At 40.9% G+C, this 14,920-nt stretch overlaps 1 protein-coding gene and 1 long non-coding RNA gene across 2 annotated transcripts; both read right to left on the bottom strand.

Moving 5' to 3' along the window:
- Nucleotides 1-8,396: 8,396 nt before the first annotated feature.
- On the bottom strand, nucleotides 8,397-9,512 carry LOC129778426 (uncharacterized). The gene is made up of 3 exons (XR_008743436.1): nucleotides 9,368-9,512; nucleotides 8,872-9,308; nucleotides 8,397-8,815 (listed from the first exon to the last, which is right to left on the bottom strand). It is a non-coding gene; the product is annotated as an uncharacterized LOC129778426 (long non-coding RNA).
- Nucleotides 9,513-10,591: 1,079 nt separating this feature from the next.
- On the bottom strand, nucleotides 10,592-12,513 carry LOC129777155 (probable cytosolic Fe-S cluster assembly factor AAEL012261). Its single transcript, XM_055783243.1, has 6 exons — nucleotides 12,329-12,513; nucleotides 12,177-12,272; nucleotides 11,855-12,122; nucleotides 11,587-11,794; nucleotides 11,338-11,522; nucleotides 10,592-11,277 (listed from the first exon to the last, which is right to left on the bottom strand). Exons 1-6 carry the CDS (start codon nucleotides 12,389-12,391, stop codon nucleotides 10,661-10,663), a joined length of 1,437 nt encoding a protein of 478 aa, XP_055639218.1. The 5' UTR covers nucleotides 12,392-12,513; the 3' UTR covers nucleotides 10,592-10,660.
- Nucleotides 12,514-14,920: the final 2,407 nt, after the last annotated feature.

Raw genomic sequence — 14,920 nt, 5'->3', positions numbered from 1 at the left:
AAGTGCAACTGCACTCAGGCTAAGCCAAGTTCTTCCGTAAAAGCAGTTCCAATCCCGTCCAGTAATCCACAGGAATCGGAACTCAGCACCTCCTCGTCAGATTCAGAATCCGACCCAGATATTTCAATGGAAATTGAAACTACCCCCTCCAACAAGAGGAAAAATACAAACAAAAGGTCAACCTCAGATGAATTCAAATCATCAGAAGAGGAAATTTTTAGAGGAAAAGAATCCAATAGGAAGAAATCCAAAAACCAAAAATACAACTGAACCCAACCAGCCAACGAATCCAAACCATCCACTTCCTTCCAACCATCCACTTCCCTCCAACCATCCACTTCCCCCCAACCATCCACTTCATTCCAACCAACCACCGCATCCAAAACTAAAACCTCCAACCAATCCAACCATTCAAACAAACCCACCCCACTTGGCAACAAACCAACTGTCAACGTTTCCAAAAATGATCCTAGACTGAAGAACAAATCCGGCAAATCTACCCATTCCTAATCTCATACCCTTCTCCCATCTTCGAACCCCCATTTACTTACCTCAGCCCACTTACCTTTTTCTCTTTTTCAAAATTCACTCCTATAGCTATTCACAGCAACCCTTCGTCCTGTAACCAAACACCCAACCGAAAACTTGCTATTCAATGGAACTTGCGTGGGCTATCCACTTCCATGAATGAAATTAAGCTAATGTTAGCTGAGGAACAACATCTCCCACTAGCACTGGCTTTTCAAGAAGCTAAAAAAATCAATGTATCGCTCTTAGAGCGGGCATTTAGCGGCAAATTTTCATGGTATTTTAAGGAAGGGCCATCCTCGGGGCTTTTTGGAGCCTGCCTCGCTGTCCTGAGTGACCTTCCTCATACCGTCATCCCCATAACATCATCATTACAAATATGTGCGATACAACTGAAGGGACCTCTACAGGTAACCCTTGCTTCCATTTATATTCCCCCATTGCACAGTAATGACATTGAAACTCTACTTACGGATGCCATCAAACAGTTACCGCACCCATTCGTCCTGATGGGTGACTTTAACGCCTCCCACTCTTCATGGGGAGGAAACAAATGTGACAAAAGAGGTAAAACAATTTTGGGAATCGTCCAAAAACTAAACCTCATCATACTTAACGATCACCGTCATACCAGGATAGATATCCATCGCGGATCATCATCGGCCATTGACATCACGATTGCTTCCTGGGACCTCGCCCCCAGGTTGAGCTGGACAGTTGATAGTGACCTCAGAGGTAGTGATCATTTCCCCATCCACATCCGAACCCTATCAAGAAACCCAAACATTCGTTTGCGCAGGAAGTGGATATACCAGTCGGCTGACTGGGAAGGCTTCGAATCCACAATCAACAGCTTACTTTCTGATCATGAAAGCTGCTCCGTGGAAGAATTTACCCACGCCATCGTTTTGGCGGCTGAACAAAATATCCACCGTACCAGTGGGAAACCCGGCCGAAAGGCTGTCCCATGGTGGAACGATGCAGTTGCACAGGCCATCAAAAGGAGAAGAAAATCCCTCCGTATCCTACGACGCCTTCCTGATGGAAGCGCTTGCAAAATGATTGCCCTAACAAACTTCCAAACGGCTAGAGCTCTAGCCAGGAAGGTAATAACCGAAGCCAAGAAAAACAGTTGGATGGAATTTCTTGATGGCATCAACCCTAATACTTCGACATCTGAACTTTGGAACAAGGTCAACTCTCTTAGTGACAAGAAAGCTTCAAACTGCTATTCCCTCGAAATTAACGGCACCTTCTCCGAAGACCCAGGCATCATAGCCGACCACCTAGCCGACCACTTTGGCACTATTTCAGCCACCTCCAACTACACCAACGAATTCAAGGCAATTAAGGCAGAGGCGGAACTTAAAGTTTTTCCTCCTGCTTCGGAACAGGTCCACAAATACAACGATAAGTTCTCTTTGGACGAGTTGTTATGGGCAATAAAAATATCCAAAAGCAAATCAGCCGGCCCAGACGGAATCGAATATCCGATGATCAAGCATCTACCTCTTCATGCAAAAATTCTACTCCTCCAGATATACAACGAATGTTGGGCTAACAGCTATTTCCCAGATACATGGAAAACGGGCTTGGTAATACCTATCCCAAAAGTGAAGGAGAGTAAACGGACCGCGAACAACTTCCGTCCCATAACCCTCCTCAACTGCTTAGGGAAAGTCTTCGAAAGAATGATCAATCGAAGACTTAGGACGGCCCTCGAAGAATACCAACTATTGGACCCCAGACAGCACGGCTTCCGCCGAGGTAAAGGTACGGGCACCTACTTCAGTCAACTCGACCATTTCCTTCAAGAGACTATCGAAAAGGGCCACCACAGCGAAATTGCTTCACTCGATCTAGCCAAAGCCTACGATACCACATGGCGCCATAATATTATCGATCAACTCCACCGATGGGGTTTTGAAGGCTCACTCTTCAACATTCTTCGCTGTTTCCTCACCAATCGAGGTTTTCAAGTTTACTTCGGAGGAGTACTTTCGGATCACCGTGGCCTAGAAAACGGAGTACCACAAGGTTCGGTTCTATCAGTTTCCCTCTTCCTCGTTGCTATGCAGTCGGTTCTAGAGGTTATTCCTAAAAACACCGAGGTACTGGCCTATGCAGACGATCTACTGCTGATGGCAAGAAATGCTTTCCCAGAAATGGCCCGCAGAAGACTGCAGGAAGGAATCTCGGCTGTTAGTAACTGGGCAAATGCCATTGGGTTTAAGTTTTCTGCAGAGAAGTCCAATATAATGCACTGCTGCAAATGTAAAGGTCATAGGAAAAGGTTTAGAACATGTCTAATCAATGGCAGGCCTATTAAGAGAGTCAGCTCTGTCCGAATTCTCGGAGTGCTAGTTGACAGTAAACTATCTTTTGGACAACACCTCAGAAATGCTAAAGCTAGTATGAAGTGCCGCCTGCGGCTGATGAAAGCTTTAGGTGGCAGATGCCGCTTGAGTTCTCGTAAAACCATCTGCAACATAGGCAAAAGCATTATCTTCTCTAGAATTCGTTACGGTATCGAACTTTTCAGCCGTGCCTCTTGGGCTCACTTGAATCACCTAAAGCCTATCTACCATAGTGTGATTAGACATGCATCAAGAGCCTTTCAGACCAGCCCAATAAACGCTCTGCTTGTGGAGGCTGGCGTAGTTCCTTTCGAACACTTCCTCATAAATATGCTAGCCACTAAAGCCATCCGGACGTCCGAGAAATACCCGGATCTTCTATCCATTTACTCCAGAGCCAACATTTGGCTGCAAAATATTAGCCAAGTCACCCTCCCGACTATTGCCCCATTAAGCAGAGTGGGTCAACGCCCATGGCACGCACATCCACCAAAGATAGACTGGTCAATCAAAAATGCTGTTAGGGCTGGGGAAGCCAGCAGCATTGTCACGGCCTGTTTTAATAACCACCTACATAACAAGTATCACACCCACCACAAAATCTTCACAGATGGGTCTTTCGATGGAAACCTAACAGGGTTTGGAGTTTTTGCCAATAACACGGAGCTAAAATTCCAACTGCCTTCCATATGTTCGGTATACTCCGCCGAAATTGCCGCTCTCCTTGTCGCGACATCACTCTGTGATAACGACAGAAAAGTGGTGATCTTCTCTGATTTCTATAGTGCATTACGGGCACTACAAAGTGGCAATAGTAAACACCCTTGGATACAGAGCATTGAGGAAAAAATTACAGGGAAGGACATCACTTTCTGCTGGGTCCCAGGGCACTGCGGAATCCAGGGTAACGAACAGGCTGATCGTCTCGCCAAGGAAGGTAGACTCTCCGAACTATGGACCACCTCCTCCCCAGCAACAGACACCATCAGATGGGTCAGTCAATCCCTCAGATTGAGCTGGGAGAACAGTTGGTATTTTTCCCGTGACCTCTTCTTAAGAAGGATCAAGAATACTACCCTTCCATGGAAGGATAGTATTCTCCGATCTAATCAAGTATGTCTGACTCGTTTACGTATCGGGCATACATATTTAACACACAAATTCATCATGTGTGGATCGGAACCAACACTATGTGAGTCGTGCAATGTAAGACTCACGGTGGAACACATATTAATCACATGCTCTAAATTTAATGCTTCTAGAATAAAGTTTCAGGTTGCAGACACCATAAGGACAGCACTATCGGACGACTCCGTTGAGGAAAAAAGGACCATCGATTTCCTAAAGGATACAGGTTTATTTGAACAGATCTAATGTTTAATTACTACATTTACCTATACTGATCAAACTTTGTTTGTTTTCTCTTCTAATTTCAGCAAAAGATGAGCAGGTTTGTTATGCCCTTTTTAGAAGCGAGCTCCTCAAGCACACTAAAAGGGGCTTTTTCCCTGCTCCATTTGTTTGGTTGTGTTTTTGGCCCCAGAGCCGTGTAGGGTGCGGCGATACGACATACATCCATAGCGGTTGCTAGTACTGGGTCGAGCGAGAATAATGAATTTTGCAGTAATTTTTTCTTAGTTTTCCTTTCAATTAAATTTCTCGCCCTCAAGGGCAAGAGACGAATGAACTCTCAGAGTTTAAAGTCTCTCTAATACATTACCGCTTACCGCTGATCGAACATTCTTTGTGTGGACACCAACTGGACAACATCGTTGCTGGACGAGATGGACGGCGAGGGATCGAGTGCCTTTCTCATGGCAAGAGGGCGGAGGTGGTAGCGCTGGAGTAGAGTAATAGAGTAGAGTAGAGTTTTCAAAGGGCCTTTCTCAAGGCTAGAGACGAATGAACTGCAAAAGTTTAAAGTCTCTATAATACAAGACCTTCCTTCCTGATCGAACGAAAATAAAAATTGAGTTGTTGAAAGAAAAAGTAACCGATTTCAATGAAATTATGCACAAAACGTTTGTTAGGCATGAGCATAGGTCGTAAACTATATTACATACCGCTAGGATACCGATTACCATATATTCAGTATGGATTAGGGTGACACTATGCAGAAAAATCCATTTTTCTGAATAAATTGAATAATTTTTTTTGTTTTTTTTTATAAATTTGGTTTCAGAAAAGAACATTAGAAACTAGATTCTCACCCTTTTAACCCCATCCCATTTTAGTATTTTATGTAAACACAATATCCAAATAAAAAAATTAACCGTCGCTCAATTTTCCAACATGACGAATTTATTTACGTTGTTGAACGACAAATGGCATTACGTATAATTCATCGAACTTTCACTCACACATGCGAAAGTGATCTCAATCCGGCTGAAGCTAAGTGCATCGACGAGGTACTGGAAACCTTATCGAATAAGCACAATGAATTAATGAAATCTTTCAGATCACACATGCTCGGATAGTAAACTGTTAATCACGCTACTGTCATCAATCCAGATAAATTATCAGCTGGAGAACATGTGTATTGATTCAATGATTCGAATTATATTCATGAATATGTAGTTACCAGAGACGAAACCAACAAGAGAGCTCGATGGATTTTTTTCATCGAACGATGATTCAACGCAGCTAAGGCAATGTAATTCTTCGATGTCTTGAGCTGTGCCAACAATTCATGGTCGGCATGTACGCGAAGGTAGGGGCGAACGACTGCGATTCCTACAATACAAACAACAGAAGCAGTATAAGGACAAATAAATTCACCTGCGAGAAGCTATCGAAAGCAATACCGATACAGTCTTTGCTATTGCCAGGCTAAAACGCAATGCATTGTTATGGAAATCTCGGAAACTCCAGATTCGTCTAACGATCAACTGCTCACCCGTATTCCGAAATACGATCGAGTCAGAATAACTCGAACGGATCGTATTTTCATTCTGTAATCCGTTCGACTCAAAGTCCGATCAAGTTGTGATAATATGATAATGCATAGCAATTTGAAATAGATAACATTGAGTTTCGTGTTCTATTTCTGTAAAAATAGAAACGGATTTTCGGTTGAAATAAACACGCTTTTAAAACGAAAAATATTGATGGAAATTAGCTATGCCCTTCAAATATGTTTTGTATGTAACACAGTAACAGATTTTCTAGGTAAAAATCGTGTACGAACATTGTACATTGAAGAAATAATCATCCAAATGTTTACAATGTGAAATTGCTTTCGGTCTGGTAATCTGATAGAGAATGAATTGCTCCAAAACTTCTATTTTTCATCAAGGTAAGGTTTCCATATTTCCATAGATCGATTAAATTTGAGTCGAACAGATTTCAAAATGCAAAACATCGCTCTTATCGCCACATATTCGTTTGATCTCCATCAAAGAGTGGATCAAAAACGTAAAACCATTTAAACATACTTACAATATATTAGTTATTGTTTATTCAATCACCAAAATATTCACTAGAAATAATTTATTTGGCAGCACAACGTTTGCCGGGTCAGCTAGTATTTCCGGAGGCCGTCATGCATAAAATGACTCTGACCGAACTGGGGTTAATCAGCAACGAGAATCCCAGTCATTAGAACTTTTTTCTCCAGAAGTTCGCCACTTTGATCACATCTGAAGATTGTGCCAGGAAAACTACTCGACGGGCTGAAGTTTGTGCCAGTGGAAAAGAAAACAGTAATGTACTGAAGATTATGCCATGGTACATCCGTACTGAAGGTTGCACCAGTCAATCGAGTATCAAAGCTGCAACGTGGACAATTCCGGTACACAAATTTGTTAAATAAAATAAAATAATAAAATAAAGAAATAAATGGAACGAAGTTTCTAACTTTTTGGTGCGAGATCCATTATAATAACAAATCACCCCAAGATCATCAATACAGGAACAGTGGTAAAAAATTTCCTAAAAAACTATGGTTGGGTTACACCTACGATATAACCGCAAGGTTCACGTAGGACTGCCGTTGGCTTAGTAATCAATTGTATTTCTTCAATTAGCAACATTCCCACCTCGGATGGTCCTCATTGGGTACGATATCGCCGCTGCGCAGAGCTGTCTTTTGTGTGTATTGATTAAATTATTTATTACACTAGTTAATGAATGAAACTATTTACCAATTCAATTGCAAACAAATCCCAATTTAAGTCAATGCATGCAATATGGTAGTAGTTATCGCAGCAAATAGTTATCAACATTTTGCCTAACGGTATGCGTGAGCTGACGACATGAAGAGATATCTTCCAATGCAGTCTTGCATAATCGAGCCAATGCGTTGCATTTGTACCCGCTTTTGTAGACCGTGGTAGCAAAACGAATTCCGGATTGTAAAAATGTATGGGGGTTTAAAAGTATTGCCGACTTGAATGTATCCGCAATGCCGATTTTCCCAACTTCCTAGTTTCGGAATCTGTATTGGGAAAACACATTCCGGTTTGCAGAAATGCAAGCGAGTACAAAAGTACCCGTAATTTGCATATATATTGCAATGCAAATGTATCCAGGCTACATGTTTTTGAAATCTGTGTTAGGAAAACATTTCAATTTGCAAAAACACAAACGAGTACAAAAGTAACCGCTACTTGCACTTAGTTTGCTATGCCAATTTCCCCTGGCTCCATGGTTTTGAAATCTGCAACATTCCGATTTCCAGAAACGCAAGCGAGAACAAAAATACTCGCAGCTTGCATCTATTTTGCACTGTCGATTTCCCCAGGCTTCATGGTTCTGAAGTCTATGTTAGGGAAGCATTCCAATTTGCAGAAACGTAATATCCAATCTATATCCATCCATTTCAGCAATCGTACCTCAATCGTTGCGCAATCATAACTGAGTGTAGTGATCCCCGATAATCGTTCGATTAATCGATTAATCGAATACTTCCTACAGAAATCGATTATTAATCGAACGAATACTGCACAACCAATAATCGAAGCGAACGAATAATTTAGGTCGATTAATCGATCCAAACCCAGAGAAAAAAAAAGTACGGCCGTTGCAGTTTTATCCTGAAAATCAATCATTATCTTTGATGCTCCCCTAAGTTCATAACGATGCTCAATGGCGTTAACGCGAATTAAGCTTCGTTTACGACTTTAGGGAAGCGTAAATGATAATGATTGATTTTCAGGCGGAACGAACACTTTTTTGATTCCATATGGCTTTCTAGCGAATGAGAAATATTAGTCTAACAAATTATTTCTCTCAGTGTGACGATTAATCGATTAATCGATTATTTGGGGCGATTAATCGTCCCACATTCCGTTCTGCCTGCCAAGATCGGGTCGATGAAATGTCAACAATCGACCTCAAATGCTGCCACCTTGCAATCGAGTTATCGACCTTTCATATGCATTCATCGAACAACTTGACGCCACTTTTTCGCCAACATGTGCAAGGCGTCGACCTGCTCGAGCGCTGCTTCCAGCACTGCTTGCTGCTTGTTTGTATTGGTTTGTTATTGAAAATGAAAAGGAAATACATTGATCGATTTTAATCATTTTATTGAAAAAATAATAATAAAAAACCATGTATAATAAACATAAGGTATATAATGGAATCGGTGCATCCGGGTTGTCTGGATTGACGATTCAAATCCGACTGAGTACATTGATGAATACCTCCTTGCCCTTGATGACACAGATATGTGGCTGAGGAGGATTCTTCAATGTGCGTGAAGCACGGGATCTCCGATGGGGAAAATTGCTCGAAATACTATCGATGGCCAGGTCCTGCTGCTGTTGCTGTTGATGCTGTTCCCCGGAATAGCACCCTGGACTTAAAGGATACTGCTGCGGGAAAGCTGATGCTGTTGGCTGGTGTGACAGAAGTGGAAATAAGCAATGTGGTGATGAGGGAAATCATCTTTCTCACTCGCCGATTGATTGAGTCGGATGTATTCATAGCTGAAACAAAATAAAATGATTAGTAAGTGAAAAGCAGAAATGAAATCCCTACTCACCAGTTGTATGATCCGGATAAAAATGCGAACATTAAAATATCATGCGATTACGTTCGCTAACCTCGCCTATTTTCATTCTACTATACTACGGAATCAGTGCATTCGGGTTCCTCCGGGGTGGTAATTCAGCTGAGCAAGTTGATAAATACCTCCTTGTCGTTGAGTTTTCGTGTCTGAAGAGGATTTTTGAATGTGCGCGAAGCACGAAACCTCTAATGGGGAAAGTTCTTCGCAAACCATACCATGGTCAAATTCTGCTGCTGCTGCTGTTGATGCTGTCCCCCGGCATTGCCAACAGGGGTTGGAGGTTACTGCTGCAGGAAAACGGATGTTGTTGGCTGCTGTGATAGAAGTGGAAATCCGCACTGTGGTGATGGGAGAAATCATCTTTCTCACTTACCGATTGATGGAAGCAAACGAGTCGAATGTATTCATAGCTGATAAGACAAGATAAAATAATTAATAAATAAAAAGCCGAAATATATTTCATACTCACCAGTTGTATGATCCATTTGTTTTTGTTTGAGATGACAGTTTAGCGGAGTGGAAAAAAGAACCACCAGTGATGCCATTTGGTTTGTTTAATTATTCAGTATTTTCGACTAACGAACTATCCGCGTTGACGATATTGGGGAATAGGCATGACAGTATGGATTTGCAGAACGAATGAATACACTTTTAAAATGAAAATTATGAATGAACATGATTTTTGCTTAATCAAATTAGTACTCTATGTAAGTGAAAATCACCATTGCCTGCAAGTGGTGAAAAAACGTCATAAAAAATATGTTTTGAGATAATTTTATATTATAATGACAAGTTTTTTTGAAAATAGCTGAACGTCTATAGAAAATAATTCAAATTAGGGTCATGACAACGTACTTTAAGTAGGAAAAATTATGCCAAGAAAAAAATTTCATACAAATTTTGGCAATTATAAACTGATTCGGGCCGACTAATATGATAGAGAATAGTTTGCCTCATACAAACTAATGCCGTATCCAGATGTCGATACCTCATCGTCGTAATCGTGAATAGGTAACAGCGTTACGGTCGTTGTTAGGTCGATGTTTTTTTCGTCGATTGGATTGTGGGGTATCAAATAACAAACTGCTGAAAACTATTCGATTAGCTGATGAACGATTAATTTCAAAAATCGGGGATCACTAACTGAGTGGATTCCCGAGTGGCACTCGCTTATATACCGATTGGTGTGATTTCAAAAGCCTGTTTTGAAAGCAATTTTACGGGTATTGAGACAAGTGTTTGGATCAAAAAGTATCAAGCATATAACGCGTAGAATTTTATCTTTCGAATGAAGTGTTTCGTTCAGTTGTTTAGGATCTATTAACGCTCAAAATCGTAACGTAACGCTTTCGTTTTCGAAACTTTGAACTTACATCCCAGTATAGAAACGAAAGACGTAGTCCTACATCAAAAAATGCATAAATTGCCATCAGGAGAAAGAACAAAGGCAACTCCAAAATTTCGAACCCAAATCGGGACCCCATCCTACCAATTGGAAACGCAATGTGTTAAGCTTCGGGAATAAAGGAGTAATTTAATCTGCTCATGAGGGAAAGATTTCGCATTTCTCATGTTCTGCCAGAATCTCGACATCTTGATACCCAGGTTAAATCGACCCGAAACATCGGAGGATGCAATCTAATTGTCTTCCATCAGAAAAATACTTATATAAAATACTTATACATATAAGAAAAATACTTAATTAAATATACTTTATATTTTTGATTAAATTTGGTTATTTTTATACAATTCTCCAAGCGAATCACCATTTTATATTCAACGCAGTGTTCATTTTTTCAATTAAATGATAACTCGTATGTAAGAATTCCTGACGTTTATTATTGTCGCCGGAATTGTCCAGGAACGTTGTGTACACCGTCTCAACTGCCTCATTCTCAGGATTCGACTGTGGTAACGTTTTATACATCGCTTCCAACTCTGTAGTCAGTTCACGTTGACTTTGTCCATTGATGGGACGAATTTGTGCCCCACCATTCAAGCACCCAGATGGACAAGCCATTATTTCGATATAGTGATAATTGCATTTGCCCCGCTTTAGTTTCTGCACCATGTTTTGAATATTCCTGAACCCATTTGCAATAGCAAACCGCAGCACTACCTCTCCGTTCTGCTCCAGGATGACCTCCCGCAGGTCGTTGTTGCGAAGAGTTTTGAACTCAACACTGTCAACGGTGATATTGAACAGTTTGTGGGCTGCATATTTGAATATGTACTCGCTGAATCCACCGGACCCCGAACTTTCGTGTGACCAAACAAATGCGGGTGGGCGACACGTAGGCCAAGGCCAATCGATGGGAATTGGTTCGAACATTTGCAGTGTTTGAGGTCCTGTGCTGTCCAGCATTTGTTCGATTTCAACTGAAAACATTAATTTGGGTAACATTCCATACATTATTCAAAACATTATTAATTTCATACTTGACGTAATAACACAATCGACATCACGACAGTTTTCCACTTCGGAAAAGAAATCCTCGCGAGATGCTTCCAATTTCTTATCGTAGCAAGGCATCACTGTTACGTGGTAAATTCGATCACTTCTGATGCCCAATATCTTAGAAAGATATTTCTTAACGAGAACACCCATAATTTGTTGTGGTGATCTGGTCGAATACAATCCGTTGTTAACATTGAAAGTAATCAACAATAGAATATTTCAAAACATACCTCGTTGTTGCAATGTACGGCAATATGAAGTTCCCGTGGGTTTTCTCTGCATAACAAACCCATCCGGGACAAGACGATGCAAGCATTGGTAAAGTTTGTCGGTTGGTATTAAATCGTTCAACAAACTCATTTCGACTTTCAATCAGCGCGAGATCATCAGCAATTTTGGTGTCGACAACCATATCAGCACCAAGCTTTTTAAAATACCCTTCAAGTAACATTATTATTTGAATATATGACGGCGAAGAAATCACAATCGCTAGCTTACCTGCCACACGTTCGAAGGTTTCCTCTGGTTCAAAATTATATCTCTTCGCAAGCGATAGGATCGGCTGCTGGGCGACAGTAAACACGATGTATTGAACCGCATCCAATTGGTTGTTGAGCTTGGCCAGATTATTCGCGTTCATCACTCTAAGCAGTTCCTCGTGACTTTGCTGTGAGATTAGAACACCTTCCGCCGAGGTAATGCACCCGGAACAGGCGAGACAATCCGCCAGGGTAATTTCAACTTTCTCCAGCTTTTGAAGGCCGCTCTGAAACAGTGCATCGATTAGAGAAAATAAAATCGACATCTGGTCGCAACTTACGGATGTGCTTTGCATGTACGTTCCATCTTCTTGAATTGTGATTTTCGATCCAGTCTTCGATTTGTTGGTTTCTATCTTCACTGGTTTGATACATTCCTATGTTGGAGTTTCAAAGTAACATTCTGTTATTTCAAATTACCAGTAATATATACCTGAGATGGTGTGATGAAATCATCCAAATCTGTGAGTTGGAGCGCACCACTAAATCGTGACATGACAAATAGATTTTATCGGGAGCATAAAGGTGAAATAATTACTGTACGTGATACGATAACAGTACACTTTGGCAATGGAATGAACAGATGTGTATTTTTGTTTTGATTGATACCAACTCACCACCATCAGATGGAACGTAACATTTATTCACCACGAAAATAGCCCAGTGGTTTCAGCGCAGTAGCAACCAAGGCGCCTCTACGTATACCAGGTGAAACAATCATATGAAAAAAAAGGGATGATTTTGTAGAATTTCATTTTCATCCAGTTCATCCACTACTCTCGCATGTGAAAATTCAAAAATGGCGTATCCTAGCAATAACAAAACAAACAACCTCCGCTCCACAAACCGTAATCCCCTTCTTTTTGAAGTGATGATGTTGCTTCACCTGTCATACATTTATACAAGCGTCTTGGTAGCAACCACAATACGTGCGATCGCGAAATATTTCAAAGTGAAATTTAACGATGGTTTGAATTAGGTGCGCAACACATACAACGTCCCGTCACCGTTCCGTCAACTATTCTGTTGGAATTATTTTCCGACGGCTAACTTGCCGTTGCTGGTGTATGTGAATGTTTCCATAAGCATTACTAAGAAGAACAATTGACGTTACGTGACGTGACGTGACATAAACGTGACGTGGATGTTGTATGCGAATCGCATTTTAAACCTCACAGTACTCCCCGTTTCTTAACCCTCCTATACTCGCGCACTGGCACTCTCACAGACCGAGAAATCAATAATTCGTTGATTGTTCAGAAAACTCCAACACCTTCACTTTGCAGTAGCTTCCTCATTCGTCGTTCGTTATTGTATAGCGTATGGGAAGTTTTGGTACGAAGGGGACGTATGTCATTTTTTACTACAGAGTTCATTCAAAAAGTTCTGGGACTACCGCGCGCTAAAATCGGGAAGTGCGCTATCTCTGCTCCAACGCGCGAACTACTTTCCGCCATCTTCTGGCCAGCTACCGTTTCTACCGTGAACCGCTATCTCGATTCAGTAGCTAGTTTTGGCTGATAAGAGGAACACAGTGATTTTTTGTCGCGTCACAAATTTAATAATGGAGCAGAGAGCCGCCATCAAATTTTGTGCCTCCAGGGCAAACAGTGAATGCGGTCTTCTACATAAGTGTTCTGGAACGATTATTGCACCCGCGCACAGCACGATTTTGTCAGCGCAGTTTCTAGCCAAACGAAAGGTGACTGTCATCATCCGCCCGTCTATTCTCCGGACCTCGTATTATTACTCCATACCGGCTGAGCAGTTCAAACGCGCCTCCCGACACCCCTACGAACGTAATTTGTGTGGAAAGAAAGGCCTATATGTAGAAAACTGATATCTCATCTTTTAAGTATCTCGTTTTTTCTTTGTTTTAAAAAATAGTCCCGGAACTTTTTGAATGCACTGTGTATATACAAGGGTCACTATTTATATTTCGGGAATTGGCAACACTGATGTCATGTGAGTCCATCTGACGGTTCCATCGTAAAGTTTGACATTTTTGACGATATATGTACTCAGAACATTTTGTCATACGGACGCTATTTGTTTATTTTATATTTAGTTGAAAGTTTGGTCTCGGCAAAAAAATTGAACTGATTCGTGAACATTTTCGTGCATTTTCGTGATTTTTTACGACTTTCGACGTGGATTATCACAACAAGAGTGCGTCAATCAACTTAATTTGACTTTTGGCGATGAAGCTCCATCAAAAACCACTATGTATCGCTGGTATAGTGAATTCAATCGTGGTCGTAGTTCGCTGTCCGACGAGTTTCGTGAAGGTCGTCCAAAATCGACTGTAGTGCCAGAAAACATCGATGCTGTGCACGAAATGATTAAGCAAGATCGTCATGTAACCTATTGTGAGATTGAGGCATCCCTAAGCATTAGTTCCACCAGCATATATGCGATTTTACATGAACACTTAGTTGTGCGAAAATTATGTTCACGTTGGATCCCACATAATTTGACAATCGCTAAAAAAAAGGCTCGTGTCGATTGGATTTAATGCTTTGAAAATTGGTTTAAGCGCATGCATATCGTGTATCGCAAGTGTATCGATCATCGTGGCGAGTACTTTGAAAAACAATAAAAATATATTCGCAGCTTAACTATTTGTTTTTGTTTCTATTTCCGAAATATAAATAGTGACCCTCGTATAAAGCCATTCCATGCCAAACCGATATATTGGTTCTCAGATTTTCGTGAAAATTTGTAGTTTTGTTCTTTATCGCAAAACATTTGACCCGTATATTTTTATTTTTTCATTAGGGTGACCATTTCCATTTAAGTGTTGTCCGAAAAATCAACTTTTTCCTCTTTTTTTTCCCAAAAATGACTTTTTCCAAAAATTCATAACTTTTGAACTACCAACCCGATTCAATGATCGACATATCAAATTAAAGCCAATCATCTGAAAAATACTATACCTGCAGAAAATTCGAATTCTGCTCTCGTTATTATTTATTTTATTCGTTTTTTATTGTTTTCATAGTCTCGGGACCAGAAGCGCTATATT

The sequence above is a fragment of the Toxorhynchites rutilus genome, chromosome 3, assembly GCF_029784135.1.
Source record: "Toxorhynchites rutilus septentrionalis strain SRP chromosome 3, ASM2978413v1, whole genome shotgun sequence".
Taxonomy (NCBI): Eukaryota; Metazoa; Arthropoda; class Insecta; order Diptera; family Culicidae; genus Toxorhynchites; species Toxorhynchites rutilus.
Note: the sequence above shows the minus strand (reverse complement) of the source record. Positions and strands in the feature narration are given on the sequence as shown.

Excerpts from the sequence above, each read along its gene's own strand:
- LOC129777155 (XM_055783243.1), bottom strand. The coding sequence starts at position 12,391 with ATGTCACGATTTAGTGGTGCGCTCCAACTCACAGATTTGGATGATTTC. Across the intron at positions 11,795-11,854 it reads AACCTTCGAACGTGTGGCAG|GGTATTTTAAAAAGCTTGGT; the intron begins GTAAGCTAGCGA and ends TGTTACTTGAAG. Across the intron at positions 11,523-11,586 it reads CCGTACATTGCAACAACGAG|ATCACCACAACAAATTATGG; the intron begins GTATGTTTTGAA and ends GTATTCGACCAG.